At 41.5% G+C, this 15364-nt stretch overlaps 2 protein-coding genes across 4 annotated transcripts; both read left to right on the forward strand.

Annotated features, from left to right (window-relative positions):
- Positions 1-785: 785 nt before the first annotated feature.
- Positions 786-5323, forward strand: LOC135237996 (potassium voltage-gated channel subfamily C member 4-like). Of its 2 annotated transcripts, none has more exons than XM_064305603.1 (4): positions 786-1163; positions 2277-2832; positions 3212-4085; positions 4732-5323. In XM_064305603.1, exons 2-3 carry the CDS (start codon positions 2338-2340, stop codon positions 4082-4084), a joined length of 1368 nt encoding a protein of 455 aa, XP_064161673.1. In that variant the 5' UTR covers positions 786-1163; positions 2277-2337; the 3' UTR covers position 4085; positions 4732-5323. The 2 variants fall into 2 exon arrangements, with proteins under 2 accessions (XP_064161673.1, XP_064161674.1); XM_064305604.1 differs by lacking the exon at positions 786-1163 and adding an exon at positions 1556-1699.
- A 542-nt stretch (positions 5324-5865) lies between these two features.
- LOC135237994 (potassium voltage-gated channel subfamily C member 4-like) lies at positions 5866-10914 on the forward strand. Of its 2 annotated transcripts, none has more exons than XM_064305600.1 (4): positions 5866-6895; positions 7896-8451; positions 8831-9704; positions 10303-10914. In XM_064305600.1, exons 2-3 carry the CDS (start codon positions 7957-7959, stop codon positions 9701-9703), a joined length of 1368 nt encoding a protein of 455 aa, XP_064161670.1. In that variant the 5' UTR covers positions 5866-6895; positions 7896-7956; the 3' UTR covers position 9704; positions 10303-10914. The 2 variants fall into 2 exon arrangements, with proteins under 2 accessions (XP_064161670.1, XP_064161668.1); XM_064305598.1 differs by lacking the exon at positions 5866-6895 and adding an exon at positions 6972-7332.
- The last annotated feature ends 4450 nt before the right edge of the window (positions 10915-15364 follow it).

Consider the following 15364-nt stretch of genomic DNA (forward strand, 5'->3'; position numbering starts at 1 on the left):
ACTTATGTTTTTTAAATGCAACTGTGTTGTGCAAACCCTCCCCCTTCCCTTGAATGTAGAGTTCGTTTTTTAAATGCTCACTCAGTGTTTGCAGATTGCTGTGTTTTCAGTTGTTCCTAAACTAGCTGTGTTTTAGGGCTCCCAGACTAGCTCTTTGTGCTTGTTCATGGGATCTGAACTTTTTATTTTGACACTTTTGACTTTAAATTCATTGAATAAGTTTTGGAAATAAAGGATGTAGCAAATATTTTTTGCCCTCTGGATGCACTTTTGGTCAAGGTGATATCTTAGGCTATTGTATGTATGTGTGTGTGTGTGCAGTGGCGTGAAAAAGTATTTGCCCCTTACTGATTTCCTCTATTACTGTAGTAATATTAGGCAAAGGGAACCTGAGTAAGCAGCAAACACATTCTGAAATTATTATTTCATTTATTTAATGAAAAAAGTTGCAAAACACCCATATCACCCATTAGCCAAACTAGGTGATAAACTGTATGCTTGTGTTGAGACAGGGGGAGATGGTAGAAAAGAAATGGCTTCTGAGTATGCGACCAGCTGATTGTCTGTACTTTTGCCTCTTGCTCATCTTTTGATATCACATCCAAATGCCTTAAGTATACAACATAAATAACACATATCACTACTGTTACCATACTTTTGGACGGCACTGTTTGTTCTTATAGTTTTAGGCCTGGGGTTAACATAATGTATTTCTGTATTCTAAATTTTGAACGTGCCTGAAGAAAATTTAGGATAGCGCTTCCGATATTGCTCGTGTTGAAAGCGCTGCGACGGAAACAACGATAGATTTACCAAGGAGCCACATCTGTTCAAAATGTGAACAAGTAGCCTAAGGCATTCTTCACGGTGGGGAAAAATTGTATGAGATCGTTACGTAATAGGGGCTTTATGCCTTTCAGGGGTATTATGTTCCTTGTGCAGCTTGCGCGCAGAACCCCAGAGTCCGGACTCTTCATTGTAATCGCGTTCAAGAGCAAAGTTTTCATCACTTTTGCAATTCCGCGTTTCTTTGTACATTACCAGACCCTGAACCCAAAAAAGGAAGAAGAATATTCAATGAGTAATTACACATTCAGTCGGACCTACTTTTGACGCCACATTGTTTTCAGAACGAAGTTGGATAGTCTCCTGTCTGCAATAAGGTGAGATTCAACGATATATTTTGTTGCCAAACTTATTAGTAAAGATACGGAAGAGGATTAGGGCCACGTGAAATTTTTTTTTTGAGTTGTGACTTTAATCTCAGAATTCTGACTTTAAAGTTAGAATTCTGACTTTTATCTCAGAAAATTTTTTCACATCCTCTAATCCTAATCCTCTTTCGTATAAAGACGATGCGTGGTAGCCCACTTCTTTTAGAGGCGGACTGCAGCTAGAATCGTAATATGAATAATACATGTTTTAGATTTACTTGTTAGCGAGTAAAATTATAATAACATACGTTAAGGTCAGCTGCTTCACGTATATATGCCTCTTCGTTATGTTTCTCCAAAGTTTTCACAGTAAATAACAACACACGTTGCACGTGGATTTGTAAACACGTTTGTTAGTTCGACTCATGCCAAGAACATTTAGTTACAGCGGTCCACGATTTGATCCAGATACTGATGTTCTTACAACCTCGCCGTATTTTCACTCCTAAATGATTTCATTATTACACAGATGCGAATACACCGATGTATGTAACCTTTTATGTTTTCACCCCCAGTCGGGTCTTCTGCTCATGACTAGCGAGTAGAACTGTTATGTTCTGTTATGTTATATGAATCTGGTTATGCTACACTACTTTTTTGTCACTGTAAATACTAAAATCCGTAGTGCGTGAATGGAAAGTCGTTTGGAAGTTCGACTAAGACCATGAACATTTTGTGACAGGCGTCCACGATTAGCACTTGCCTGAGAGGTTCCAAATGTTCTTAATACTTCAGCACTCCACGGACCCCCCTCACTGAAAATAAGTTTATATAAGAATATACTTAAGGGATTTATGTTTTTTACATTGCTAAAATTTGAATTATTACAACTAAAAGCTATTATCTCTGTTTAAATTCAGCTGTTATTACATGGCAGTGCATGCTGGGGTTTACTGTGGTGTTACTGCATGTTATTGTTGGTTGTGACTACTTCCTTACATCTTTAGAATAACTTATTATTTCAAAGCAAATTTTGATAGTAGAACATTATTTTTTCTGTATTAATGTCTTGGATTGGAGGTTCAGAACATTAAATTTGTTCACTGAATCATTTTCATTTAGCCGTGTGGACGACCAAGGTGTGGAAACAAAACCTCCATTGAAAATTGATCTGAAGGAAGAGATGGCCAAGAGAGAGGACAGTGAAAAGATAGTCATCAATGTTGGTGGCGTGCGGCACGAAACCTATAAGAGCTGCCTTAAGACCTGGCCCGGCACCCGGTTGGCCCTCTTAGCCGAATCTCTCTCAGATGGCGATGACGTGGAACCTGGTTCAATCGGCGAGTTTTTCTACGACCGAGACCCAGGTATGTTTACCTACATACTAAACTACTACAGGACCGGAAGTCTCCATTGCCCGCCCATGGTTTGTGGCTGCCTGTTCGAGAAGGAGCTGGCCTTCTGGGGGATCAATGACGCGGGCATGGAGGCCTGCTGTTGGGTGTCTTACTGTTCCCACAGAGACAGAATTGAAACCCTCCGCAAACTGGGACTGTCCGATCCCGAGCAACAGGACGGACACAACCTCCTCCTGCTCGGCCCTGAATGCAGGGAGGCTTCATGGAGGTCAAAGATATGGGCCCTTTTTGATGATCCATACTCATCCAAGGCTGCAGAGGTGCTCTCTTTCTCCATTTTTTTTTCTCTACTGGAGAATTTTTGGGAAAATAAAAAGTGTTAGGTAACTGCATAATGTATAGCATATATGGGGATTTTAAAGGTTTCACTCACCTGTGCAGAATCTGAGCAGGATCTCTAGATTTTTCAGGATAACAGGTGGGCTAGTTTCAGGGTGTCAAGGATGTATGATGTAAGTGAGTAATACGTATTAGAACACCCCACAGTTGTAGATATCTGGAACTATACAAACAGCATTTAAGTAATGTGATAAATGTTATTGTGATGAGCACTGTACATTATATACATATAGCACAGGTTAGTGCAGCTGTAGGGAGCTCCTTGTTTTCACTGTGCACTGATGATGTTGTTTCCTTTAGGTCATTGCTGTCATATCCCTCATCTTCATCCTGGTCTCCATCATCAACACCTGTGTAGGTATGCATCAGTTTTTCCACGAATTCCAGGTGGTCCATGTGGCGGTGACAGCTGACTACATCATGAAGAACGACACAGTGGAACCCGCGCCTTCTAAAGTGTTTTTCGTGGTGGAAGCTGTTTGCGTGGCTTGGTTCACCTTTGAGTTCCTGGTTCGCGTCGTCTGCTGCCCGGTCAAGCTGCTTTTCGTCAGCAATCCGCTCAACATCGTCGACTTTGTGGCCGTCCTTCCTTTCTACCTTGAAGTGAGGCCCGAGTTCCTCCCCAGCAGCATCAGGTGCATTCTGGGAATGGTGCGAGCGGTGCGCTTCCTCCGCCTTCTGCGGCTGTTCAGAATGATGCCAGACGTCGTGTGTGTGCAGGTCCTGAGACACACTCTGCGGGCCAGCCTCGGCTACTTCTTCATCATCTCCGCTTTCCTGGCAGTGACCTCATTCATGTTTGGCTCCTTATTCTTCTATGCCGAGAGCCTTTTGGACATTAAAGAAAGCTATTACCGTAATATTCTTTATTGTGCCTGGTGGGCAGTGATATCCATGACCACCATTGGCTACGGCGACATGTATCCAGTAACTTGGCCTGGCATGGTAGTTGGAGGACTGTGTGCTGTGACGGGTGTACTGACCCTCGCCCTGCCTGTTCCTGCCTTGGTGAACAACTTCAGGATATACCACGAGTTGGTTACAGCTAAACGTAAACTGTCAATGAAGAGGAGGTACAACTCTGACCTAAATGTTCCAGTGGCCTCAACCTCCGGGAAATTGTATCACATCCAGGCTTCTGGCTGCCCACTGGTGACTGAATCGATCCACTAAGGTAGGACCCTGAATCTTTTTTCTGAAGCCCATGTCATAGTGCCATGTCAAAGACATCATAAAATCATAAAAAGCGTTCATAAACTCTAGTTAAGGAAAGATCTTTTCCTTGGTTGATAAGAAGACGGATTAATGGAGAACTTGGTTCAGAAAATAAAATTGCGCACATTGATTGTGCATGAAGTCGTTTGAAATACGTGACTCATATTAAGTGTGTTAAATACCTTATCCCTTCACGCTCTGTACAGAATCCATATCTTCTATGGTTTATTATACAAGCTGACCTTAACATTAGTCTGGGGCTTTTTATAGAGTAAATCATGAAGGGTGAGAAGGCACAGAACCCAGCTATTGAAAACCTCTGTCATACAGATCTCCCCCCCCCCCCAAAAAAAAAACCATGAAACATGAAAAAACATATTGATGAGTATACAAAAGTGGGGGGGTTTCTATGGGTTTGGTTCACGCTCCTGGAGGGCTGATTCTTCAGCCAATTAGTGACTTAAATGAAGGATTTCAACACTGAAACACCAGCAAGAAACATACTGTAGTGTTATGTGTTCATCTCTCTCTCTCTCTCTCTCTCTCTCCCCTTCTCTATCTCTCTCTCTCTCTTTATCTTTCTCTCTCTCTGCTAAAAATGACAGAGGTGCCATACTCATCATGACAGTGAAAAGTATGATGATTCCTCCTGGTAGGATTGCTCCTGGTGGGCTGCTCTAGGTGTGAAGGTAAAGTCTTCTGCGCTGTAAAACCCTGGAAGAGGCTGCCATTCGGAGTCCTGAATACCACCATGACTGCACCACTATATCACAAAAACCGGTGACGATGCAAGTGTTTTGCACTGTTACCTGATTCATGCTGAAAGTCACATGCTTCGAACAGTGTAACCCACTACACATTGTACAGTGCAAATTAACAGTACTCATTATTTTAATCGTAATCATTATTTTAATTTCATTATAATTAAATCAGCAATGGGGTACAGATATACTACTATAAGGAGTTATAATGTATTTACGTGTCATCTGTTTATATAATGTTTGATAATAACTAACCAAAATGAAGCTCTTTTGATTGCAAATGAACTCTTACAATGTAGCACTAACACATAATTACTGACGTTTAACCTCAATTATGCTATCATCTATGTAACTATCTCTGAATTTATCATTTTTAATAATTACCGTATTTTGACAATCATTGGAATTTCTCAAGTAAATAAAAACAACAAATGAAGATTGATTTGTTTGATGATATGCTTAGTAACATTAGAATCTTTATTTGTTAATGCATTGGTTATTGGGTCCATTTTGTCTGAAATTGTGAACCATGCTCTTCAGAGTTTTTATTACTTTAATGTAGGTACAACTGGCTCGTTTAACCTGAGTGCGAAGGTTGCTGAACTTTTAAAAACAGTCTTATAACTTATGATCAGTTTTTTCTATCATATTTTTCTATTTCTTTCTGTTTTATATCAAATGGGCAACCCAGGCATTGAGCAATTTCCATATTAATATTAAGTCCATGCTGATTTCCAATTTCCATATTAGGTTTTCAACAGGGGGTCCTTAAAGGTACTAGGTACCTTAAAGGTAAAGGTACTTGCTCAAATAGACTCTAGAATCTCCCCCATCCCCAGTCCACGATTGCAATCACCGGTTAAAAGCCCAACCCCCCGGTCTGCAATCTCAGCATTCAACAGCATTCATGCAATTTGTAGTTGTCCGTTGTCCATGACCATGAAATACACCTTTGTACGTCGCTTTGGATAAAAGCGTCTGCTAAATAAACAGAGGAGAGGAACTGCCAGGCATTGCTGTCTGGCACCAAAAATCAGCATAGAAAAACAACATAGAATTGTGCTAACTGATCCTGGATCATTGATCGGGAGGCATGAAGTTCCTGGACCTGTGAAACAATTGCAACAAGGTCTGACACTCTTAACAGTTCAAAAGGAGGTTTCTGTTACCACATCAGTTTCATTGTGGGGGTTAGCGTGCTGTTTTAGCACAGTGAGAACATATACGTGGATGGCAAGCATGGGCATTGTATTTGATAGTTAATAGGTCTCTCACCTGTTGACAAGTGGACATCAACAGTTAGCTTTACACAAACAAGGTTGTCGATCATTATAGTCCCTCAGGCAACTTGGACATTTTCTGCTGGCTAAACACGTTAATCTGCCAATGGGTTTGGATGTTCAGGATAATCTGTTATCTGAATGTTGATGCATTCTGTTTCTAACAATTTAAAGTGGTTTTGAAGTTTCTAGGTCCTTTTGTCTAGGAACTATTGAAATGGAAAGAATTTGTAACCTGTAATTTGTTGACGGCCCCTAACCACTTCCATTGACTAATCGGAAAATAGGGAAGAGTCGGGGAAATAAGACGATACGAGACTGGGTGTGTGAATATCTGTCTAAATGTCTGAATATCCAACGTTGTAAAGACCGTTGCATTGTGTCTCAAAACCCCGGGACAAAGGGGGAAAGGGTCGGCGAGACTGGGTGTCCGAATGTCAGTTGAATATTAAACTTAAAACCAACTTCACCTCGGTTTGTGCAGCTTGCACTCAGAACCCCAGAGTCCGGACTCTTCACTGTAATAGCGTTCAAGAGCTAAGTTTTCATCACGACGTCAGTTTGAAATTCCGCGTTTCGGTGTACATTACCAGACCCTGAACCCAAAAAGGAAGAAAAATAACATTGCCTATTCAATGAGTAATTGAAATCCAAACGTTCAGTCGGACCCACTTTTGACGCCACATTGTTTTCAGAACGAAGTTGGGTGGTCTCCTGTCTGCACTAAGGTGAGATTCAACGATTCATTTTGTTGCCAAACTGATTAGTAAATAGCCTACAGAAGAAGATGCGTGGCAGCCCACTTCTTTTAGAGGCGGACTGCAGCTAGAATCGTAATATGAATAATACATGTTTTAGATTTAAACATGAAATGGTACCAACCGGCTCATCTGTTTACTTGTTAGCGAGTAAAATTATAATAATCTACGTTAAGGCCAGCTGCTTCACGTATATATGCCTCTTCGTTATGTTTCTCCAAAGTTTTCACAGTAAATAACAACACACGTTGCACGTGGATTTGTAAACACGTTTGTTAGTTCGACGCATGCCAAGAACATTTCGTTACAGCGGTCCACGATTTGATCCAGATACTGATGTTCTTACAACCTCGCCGTATTTTCACTCCTAAATTATTTAATTATTACACACATGCGAATACACTGATGTATGTAACCTTTTATGTTTTCACCCCCGGTCGGGTCTTCTGCTCATGACTAGCGAGTAGAACTGTTGTCTGAATATGGTTATGCTACACTACTTTTTTGTCACTGTAAAAACTAAAATACGTAGTGCGTGAATGGAAAGTCGGTTGGAAGTTCGACTAAGGCCATGAACATTTTGTGACGGGCGTCCACGATTAGCACTTGGCTGAGACGTTCCAAATGTTCTTAATACTTAAGCATTCCACGGACCCCCCTCGCTGAAAATAAGTTTATATAAGAATATACTTAAGGGATTTATGTTTTTTACATTGCTAAAATTTGAATTATCACAACTAAAAGCTATTATCTCTGTTTAAATTCAGCTGTTATTCCATGGCAGTGCGTGCTGGGGTTTACTGTGGTGTTACTGCATGTTATTGTTGGTTGTGACTACTTCCTTACATCTTTAGAATAACTTATTTCAAAGCAAATTTTGATAGTAGATGCCAAAATTATTTTTCTGTATCAATGTCTTGGATTGGAGGTTCAGAACATTAAAATTGTTCACTGAATCATTTACTTTTAGCCGTGTGGACGACCAAGGTGTGGAAACAAAACCTCCATTGAAAATTGATCTGAAGGAAGAGATGGCCAAGAGAGAGGACAGTGAAAAGATAGTCATCAATGTTGGTGGTGTGCGGCACGAAACCTATAAGAGCTGCCTTAAGACCTGGCCCGGCACCCGGTTGGCCCGCTTAGCGGAATCTCTCTCAGATGGCGATGACGCGGAACCTGGTTCAATCGGCGAGTTTTTCTACGACCGAGACCCAGGTATGTTTACCTACATACTAAACTACTACAGGACCGGAAGTCTCCATTGCCCACCCATGGTTTGTGGCTGCCTGTTCGAGAAGGAGATGGCCTTCTGGGGGATCAATGACGCGGGCATGGAGGCCTGCTGTTGGGTGTCTTACTGTTCCCACAGAGACAGAATTGAAACCCTCCGCAAACTGGGACCGTCCGATCACGAGCAACAGGACGGACACAACCTCCTCCTGCTCGGCCCTGAATGCAGGGAGGCTTCACGGAGGTCAAAGATATGGGCCCTTTTTGATGATCCATACTCATCCAAGGCTGCAGAGGTGCTCTCTTTCTCCATTTTTTTCTCTATCTGGAGAATTTTTGGGGGAACTAAAAAGTTTTAGGTAACTGCATAATTGATAGCATATATGGGAATTTTAAAGGTTTCACTCACCTGTGCAGAATCTGAGCAGGACCTCTAGATTTTTCAGGATAACAGGTGGGCTAGTTTCAGGGTGTCAAGGATGTATGATGTAAGTGAGTAATATGTATTAGAACACCCCACAGTTGTAGATATTTGGAACTATACAAACAGCATTTAATTAATGTGATAAATGTTATTGTGATGAGCACTGTACATTATATACATATAGCACAGGTTAGTGCAGCTGTAGGGAGCTCCTTGTTTTCACTGTGCACTGATGGTGTTGTTTCCTTTAGGTCATTGCTGTCATATCCCTCATCTTCATCCTGGTCTCCATCATCAACACCTGTGTAGGTACGCATCCGTTTTTCCATGAATTCCAGGTGGTCCATGTGGCGGTGACAGCTAACTACATCATGGAGAACGACACAGTGGAACCCGTGCCTTCTAAAGTGTTTTTCGTGGTGGAAGCTGTTTGCGTGGCTTGGTTCACCTTTGAGTTCCTGGTTCGCGTCGTCTGCTGCCCGGTCAAGCTGCTCTTCGTCAGCAATCCGCTCAACATCGTCGACTTTGTGGCTGTCCTTCCTTTCTACCTTGAAGTGAGGCCCGAGTTCCTCCCCAACAGCATCAGGTGCATTCTGGGAATGGTGCGAGCGGTGCGCTTCCTCCGCCTTCTGCGGGTGTTCAGACTGATGCGAGACGTCGTGTGTGTGCAGGTCCTGAGACACACTCTGCGGGCCAGCCTTGGCTACTTCTTCATCATCTCCGCTTTCCTGGGGGTGGCCTCATTCATGTTTGGCTCCTTATTCTTCTATGCCGAGAGCCTTTTGGACACTGTAGACATGAATGTCCATGATATTTCCGGTAGTGCCTGGTGGGCAGTGATATCCATGACTACCCTTGGCTACGGCGACATCATTCCAATAACTTGGCCTGGCAAGGTAGTTGGAGGCCTGTGTGCTGTGACGGGTGTGCTGACCCTCGCCCTGCCTGTTCCTGCCTTGGTGAACAACTTCCGGATATACCACGAGTTGGTTACAGCTAAACGTAAACTGTCAACGAAGAGGAGGTACAACCCTGACCTAAATGTTCCAGTGGCCTCAACCTCCGGGGACTTGTATCACAACCAGGGTTCTGGCTGCCCTCTGGTGACTGAATCAATCCACTAAGGTAGGACCCTGAATCTTTTTTCTGAAGCCCATGTCATAGTGTCATGTTATAGTGGATGATAAGAAGACAGATTAATGGAGAACTTGGTTCAGAAAATAAAATGGCACATGTTTATTGTGCATGAAGTCCTTTCAAACATGTTACTCGTAGTAAGTGTGTTAAATACCTTATCCCTTCACGCTCTTTACAGAATCCATATCTTCTATGGTTTATTATACAAGCTGACCTTAACATTAGTCTGGGGCTTTTTATAGAGTAAATCGTGAAGGGTGAGAAGGCACAGAACCCAGCTATTGAAAACCTCTGTCATACAGATCTCCTTCCCCCCCCCCCCCCAAAAAAAACCATGAAACATGAAAAAACATATTGTGAGTATACAAAAGTTGGGGGGGGGGGGTTTCTATGGGTTTGGTTCACGCTCCTGGAGGGCTGATTCTTCAGCCAATTAGTGACTTAAATGAAGGATTTCAACACTGAAACACCAGCAAGAAACATACTGTAGTGTTATGTGTTCATCTCTCTCTCTCTCTCTCTCTCTCTCTCCCCTTCTCTATCTCTCTCTCTCTTTATCTTTCTCTCTTTGTGCTAAAAATGACAGAGGTGCCATACTCATCATGACAGTGAAAAGTGTGATGATTCCTCCTGGTAGGATTGCTCCTGGTGGGTTGCTCTAGGTGTGAAGGTAAAGTCTTCTGCGCTGTAAAACCCTGGAAGAGGCTGCCATTCGGAGTCCTGAATACCACCATGACTGCACCACTATATCACAAAAACCGGTGACGATGCAAGAGTTTTGCACTGTTACCTGATTCAGGCTGAAAGTCACATGCTTCGAACAGTGTAACCCACTACACATTGTACAGTGCAAATTAACAGTACTCATTATTTTAATCGTAATCATTATTTTAATTTCATTATAATTAAATCAGCAATGGGGTTCAGATATACTACTATAAGGAGTTATAATGTATTTACGTGTCATCTGTTTATATACTGTTTGATAATAACTAACCAAAATGAAACTCTTTTGATTGCAAATGAACTCTTACAATGTAGCACTAACACATAATTACTGTTGTTTAACCTCAATTATGCTATCATCTATGTAACTATCTCTGAATTTATCATTTTTATTAATTACCATATTGTGACAGTCATTGGAATTTCTCTCAAGTAAATAAACAACAAATGAAGATTGATTTGTTTGACGATACGCTTAGTAACATTAGAATCTTTATTTGCTAATGCATTGGTTATTGGGTCCATTTTGTCTGAAATTGTGAACCATGCTCTTCAGAGTTTTTTTTACTTTACAAATGTAGGTACAACTGGCTCATTTAACGTGAGTGTGAAGGTTGCTGGACAGTTTTATAACTTATGATCAGATTTTTCTATCATATTTTTCTATTTCTTTCTGTTTTATATCAAATGAGTAACCCAGGCATTGAGCAATTTCCATATTAATACTAAGTCCATACTGATTTCCAATTTCCATATTAGGTTTTCAACAGGGTGCCCTTAAGCGTACTAGGTACCTTAAAGGTAAAGGTACTTGCTCAGATAGACTCTAGAATCTCCCCCATCCCCAGTCCACGACTGCAATCCCCGGCTAAAACCCCACCCCCTGGTCTGCAATCTCAGCATTCAACAGCATTCATGCAATTTGTAGTTGTCCATGACCATGAAATGCACTTTAGTACGTCACTTTGGATAAAAGCGTCTGCTAAATGAATGGAGGAGAGGAACTGCCAGGCAGTGCTGTCTGGCACCAAAAACCAGCATAGAAAAACAACATAGAATTGCGCTAACTGATCCTGGATCATTGATCGGGAGGCATGAAGTTCCTGGACCTGTGAGACAATTGCAACAAGGTCTGACACTCTTAACAGTTCAAAAGGAGGTTTCTGTTACCACATCAGTTTCATTGTGGGGGTTAGCGTGCTGTTTTAGCACAGTGAGAACATATACGTGGATGGCAAGCATGGGCATTGTATTTGACAGTTAATAGGTCTCTCACCTGTTGACAAGTGGACATCAACAGTTAGCTTTACACAAACAAGATTGTCGATTATTACAGTCCCTCAGGCACCTTGGACGTTTTCTGCTGGCTAAACATGTTTATCTGCCAATGGGTTTGGGTGTTCGAGATAATCTGTTATCTGAATGTTAATGCTTTCTTTTTCTAACTTATTTTTTGCATCCTTAATAAAAACTGGATTGCACTAGCATTTCATTTTCTTTTATTACTTGGGTCTGTTTTCCTTTAGTCTGGTGTATTTCTAAAATATTTTGCCAGACAATTTTGGATTAAGTGGATAAAAACACAGAAAGTGTGGGTGGATGCGTCAACTGCTTTAGCTTGATTTTTCACGCTGAACAGCTGCAGATAGAAGAGGCTTTAAGGAGCAAAGATGCAACTCTGAAACGGGCCATTGTCCAGTTTTTGTTTTTAAGTTGTTAATTCTGTGCGTGAGACCCTGCAGCGATCTTTTCCCATTGACAGTGTGGGGAGGAGAGATGCTCCGTTGTAACAATGCAGCTGTTCATGGCTCTGTGTTTAGAACTGGAAATAACGAGAGTGTTTAACTCTTGGAACTCCTCTACAGTCCATAGCCTTGTTCCATTGTCCTCGGTTTCTATAGCAACAGTTCCAGGGTTTAACCCATGGAGGAATTTGAGAGGAGGCCAGGAAATGCCTCTGATTTGATACGCATTCTCTCTGAGAAACATGGGGTACATCCCGGAATTCCCACAAAAAAAGGAATTCCATGCTTTTTGTCATCAAATCAATAAAGTAAATTTGTGTTTGTACAATGCTGCCTTTTTTACAGTCACAAAGATCCTTAACAGAGTAACAGAAGGAAAACGGGGCAAGAACTAGGGGGCATGAACCCCCAAAAAACAAGCAAAAGAGAAACAGAAAAAAGAGAAAAAAACTCAAAAATGTGGCAGGAAATACCTCCCCAATGGAAATGTGTGAGTTAGCTCCTCGAATATAGGGTTTTACTTGGCACATGAAAAAAGGAAAGAAACACAAATATTTAACAGTAAGTAGAAATGTTTCATAAATATTTAACAGTAAGCAATAATGCTTCACTTCATTTCCACACTGCTGCCCTGTTTTGTAAATGTCAGATTGCCCTTGTGTGATTATACATGGTGTAAACGGTGTAAATCGGCTGCGTAATGGTTGGAACTTGTGTTGGCTATGTTAAGAAGCAAATCAAGGAATTCTGTGGCAGTCTGCTTTAATGTGTTATTCCTTTAGCCCTGGGAAGTTGTGTAACAACTGGAGCCTCAACTGAGGTCTTAAAATTCAGCATCTTGCAAAATTAATTGGGGCCATACATGTTCCCTCCAAAGATCAAGTCAAGCCAACAATCACTGATAATTGAAAGCACAGTGCATTGAGTTCGGTTTTCTTTCCCCCAAAAAGAACACCCCGTTCCCCTTGAAAGATGCATTTGTCAAGGGGTTCAATGGCCTGTCAACTTTGATTCCTCTTCTCATTCTCACTTCTCATTTTAATACTGAAATTAGAATGGAGCTTAGCTGGAGCATAACTTTTTTTTTTTTGATTCCTGTGCATTCATGGTGCACAGGAAATGAAGGACAGACCCCAACATCTGGTGGAGGAGTGAGGCGACTCACCCCTTGGGAAGGAATGGGGGTGGATGGAATCTTGGAATGTAAAAAAAAAAAGACGCATGGCAGCTGTTCTCTTGGGGTCTTGGATATGTATGTGCACTCGTTTACATTCTACTGTTACATTCTACGGTTACTGCGCGTGTGTGTGTGTGTGTGTGTGTGTGTGTGTGTGTGCGTGTGTGTGCGTGCGCATGTGTCTGTCTGTGTGTGTGTGTGTGTGTGTGCGTGCGTCTGAGTGCTGTGACTAACAAAATTGTCTGTTATTGTCAATCACCGCTGAAGAACGGAGTTGAGCCTGATTTTAAGTGGGAAAGGTTTTACCCTCCTGTTGGGTGTAGTAGTGTCCGGGTAAATTGATTGCACTCTGTTTTGGAGACAAGTCAAGTGAATTTATTCATGCAGCATGGAGAGGAAACGTACAAAGAAATTACCTTTGTCTGTTGCGTCCTCCTTTCTGAGCTTCAGGTGGTCTTACAAAGTCATGCTCAAAACTCAAAACCTGTTGCAGACATACCATTTTTGGGTATGACTAAGCCTTTAGTGCAGGGATCATCAACTCTGGCCCTCGAATCCAAATCCAGCCCTGGTTTTCTTTTCCGGGTAATTAGTTCTACTGATTGGCCAGACTGTCTTCACACCTGACTCCCAGGCAAAGGGAGGGTGGAAAACCAGCAGTTCTCTGTCCTCGAGGACTGTGAGTTGCTGATCCCTGCTTTAGTGTATACCTGTGCTTGATACGTGTACTTCCCGGCAGCAGAGAACAGTCTTGTATGCTGTCTGAAATAGAACGTGATTGGGAGTGAGTGTAAAGGGGAAGTAAGCAGCCATGTTCGTTTTTTAACATATTACGACGGAATGTCTGTCTTTGGTTTGACATGTAGAGCAGAAGCAAAGAAATTCTAGATTCTTCCACAATAGAAACTGCTGTATATTTGTGGCCATTCAATTTTATAAAATGAATTGTATATTTTTTTCAATTTAAAATTTATTTGCTGTGGTACGAGTAAATGCACTGTGTGTAGATACTGTATAATTTTGGGGAAGAGGTTGAATGAAAGTAATACAATTGCAGGGTAATAAGATGTTAGTGATCAGTTGTAAAAGTAAGCCATTGGGGGGAGAAAACAAAAACTACAGAAGAAGATTGAAATAAGAACAACAGTTTTTATTGTCTTTATTTATATTTTTTGGTGACAACCACAAGATCTTTTTCCACACATAATTAGAACACTGTACAGTCATCCAGACTCAAACACCGGAATACTCATCTTCATGACTGCTGAACGGGAGTGTGCTTTAATGTAGAATCGCTGTAGAAAGTCTTAAGACGTCATAAAACCTGTGCTTGGTGAGGCCTAGCGTTATTGATAATTGTCGGGAGAAAGGCATGCGCACACACACACACACACACACACATACACACACATATATACACACACACACACACGCACAAACACAAAACAGGTACCGCAGGAGTGTCTTAGGCACTCCTTTCAGCTTCTCTCCCAGAGAGATTGGCTTCACTTTCTCGCTACTGCTTGTTAAATGGAGATATTGCTTCTACACAGAAAGATACAATGCAAGTGTCTGACTTTTACAGTGTGTCAATCAAATGGCTGGCAGAGTACACAGAGCAGAAAGATTTAAAACACAAAAAATAAATAAAAGAAACCTTATGACATCGTCTTGGAGTTAAAAGAGACAAGAAGAAGTGCAACTACAATCAGATTGAATAGAAACTCACCTACAGTGACTTCACGTACAGTTTTTGCAGTGTGAAGGCATTTACAGTGCACACATTTAGACAAAAAAAGGGTAGATTGCTTTCTTGAATTGTGGTGCAGACAGCACTATTTCTCTATGATGGACAGCTACTTTCATATGTAAGCAGCCCCACTGTTACACAGTCTTATTCTTATTCATCAGGGAAATGCTGAAGGTCACGGGGACATTTAGGGCGTGTATATGCCCAGTGCTGTAGGAGGTAGGTCCACACTAAAAAATTGCATTGACAT

This window comes from Anguilla rostrata, chromosome 13 (genome assembly GCF_018555375.3).
Source record: "Anguilla rostrata isolate EN2019 chromosome 13, ASM1855537v3, whole genome shotgun sequence".
In the NCBI taxonomy this organism is placed as follows: Eukaryota; Metazoa; Chordata; class Actinopteri; order Anguilliformes; family Anguillidae; genus Anguilla; species Anguilla rostrata.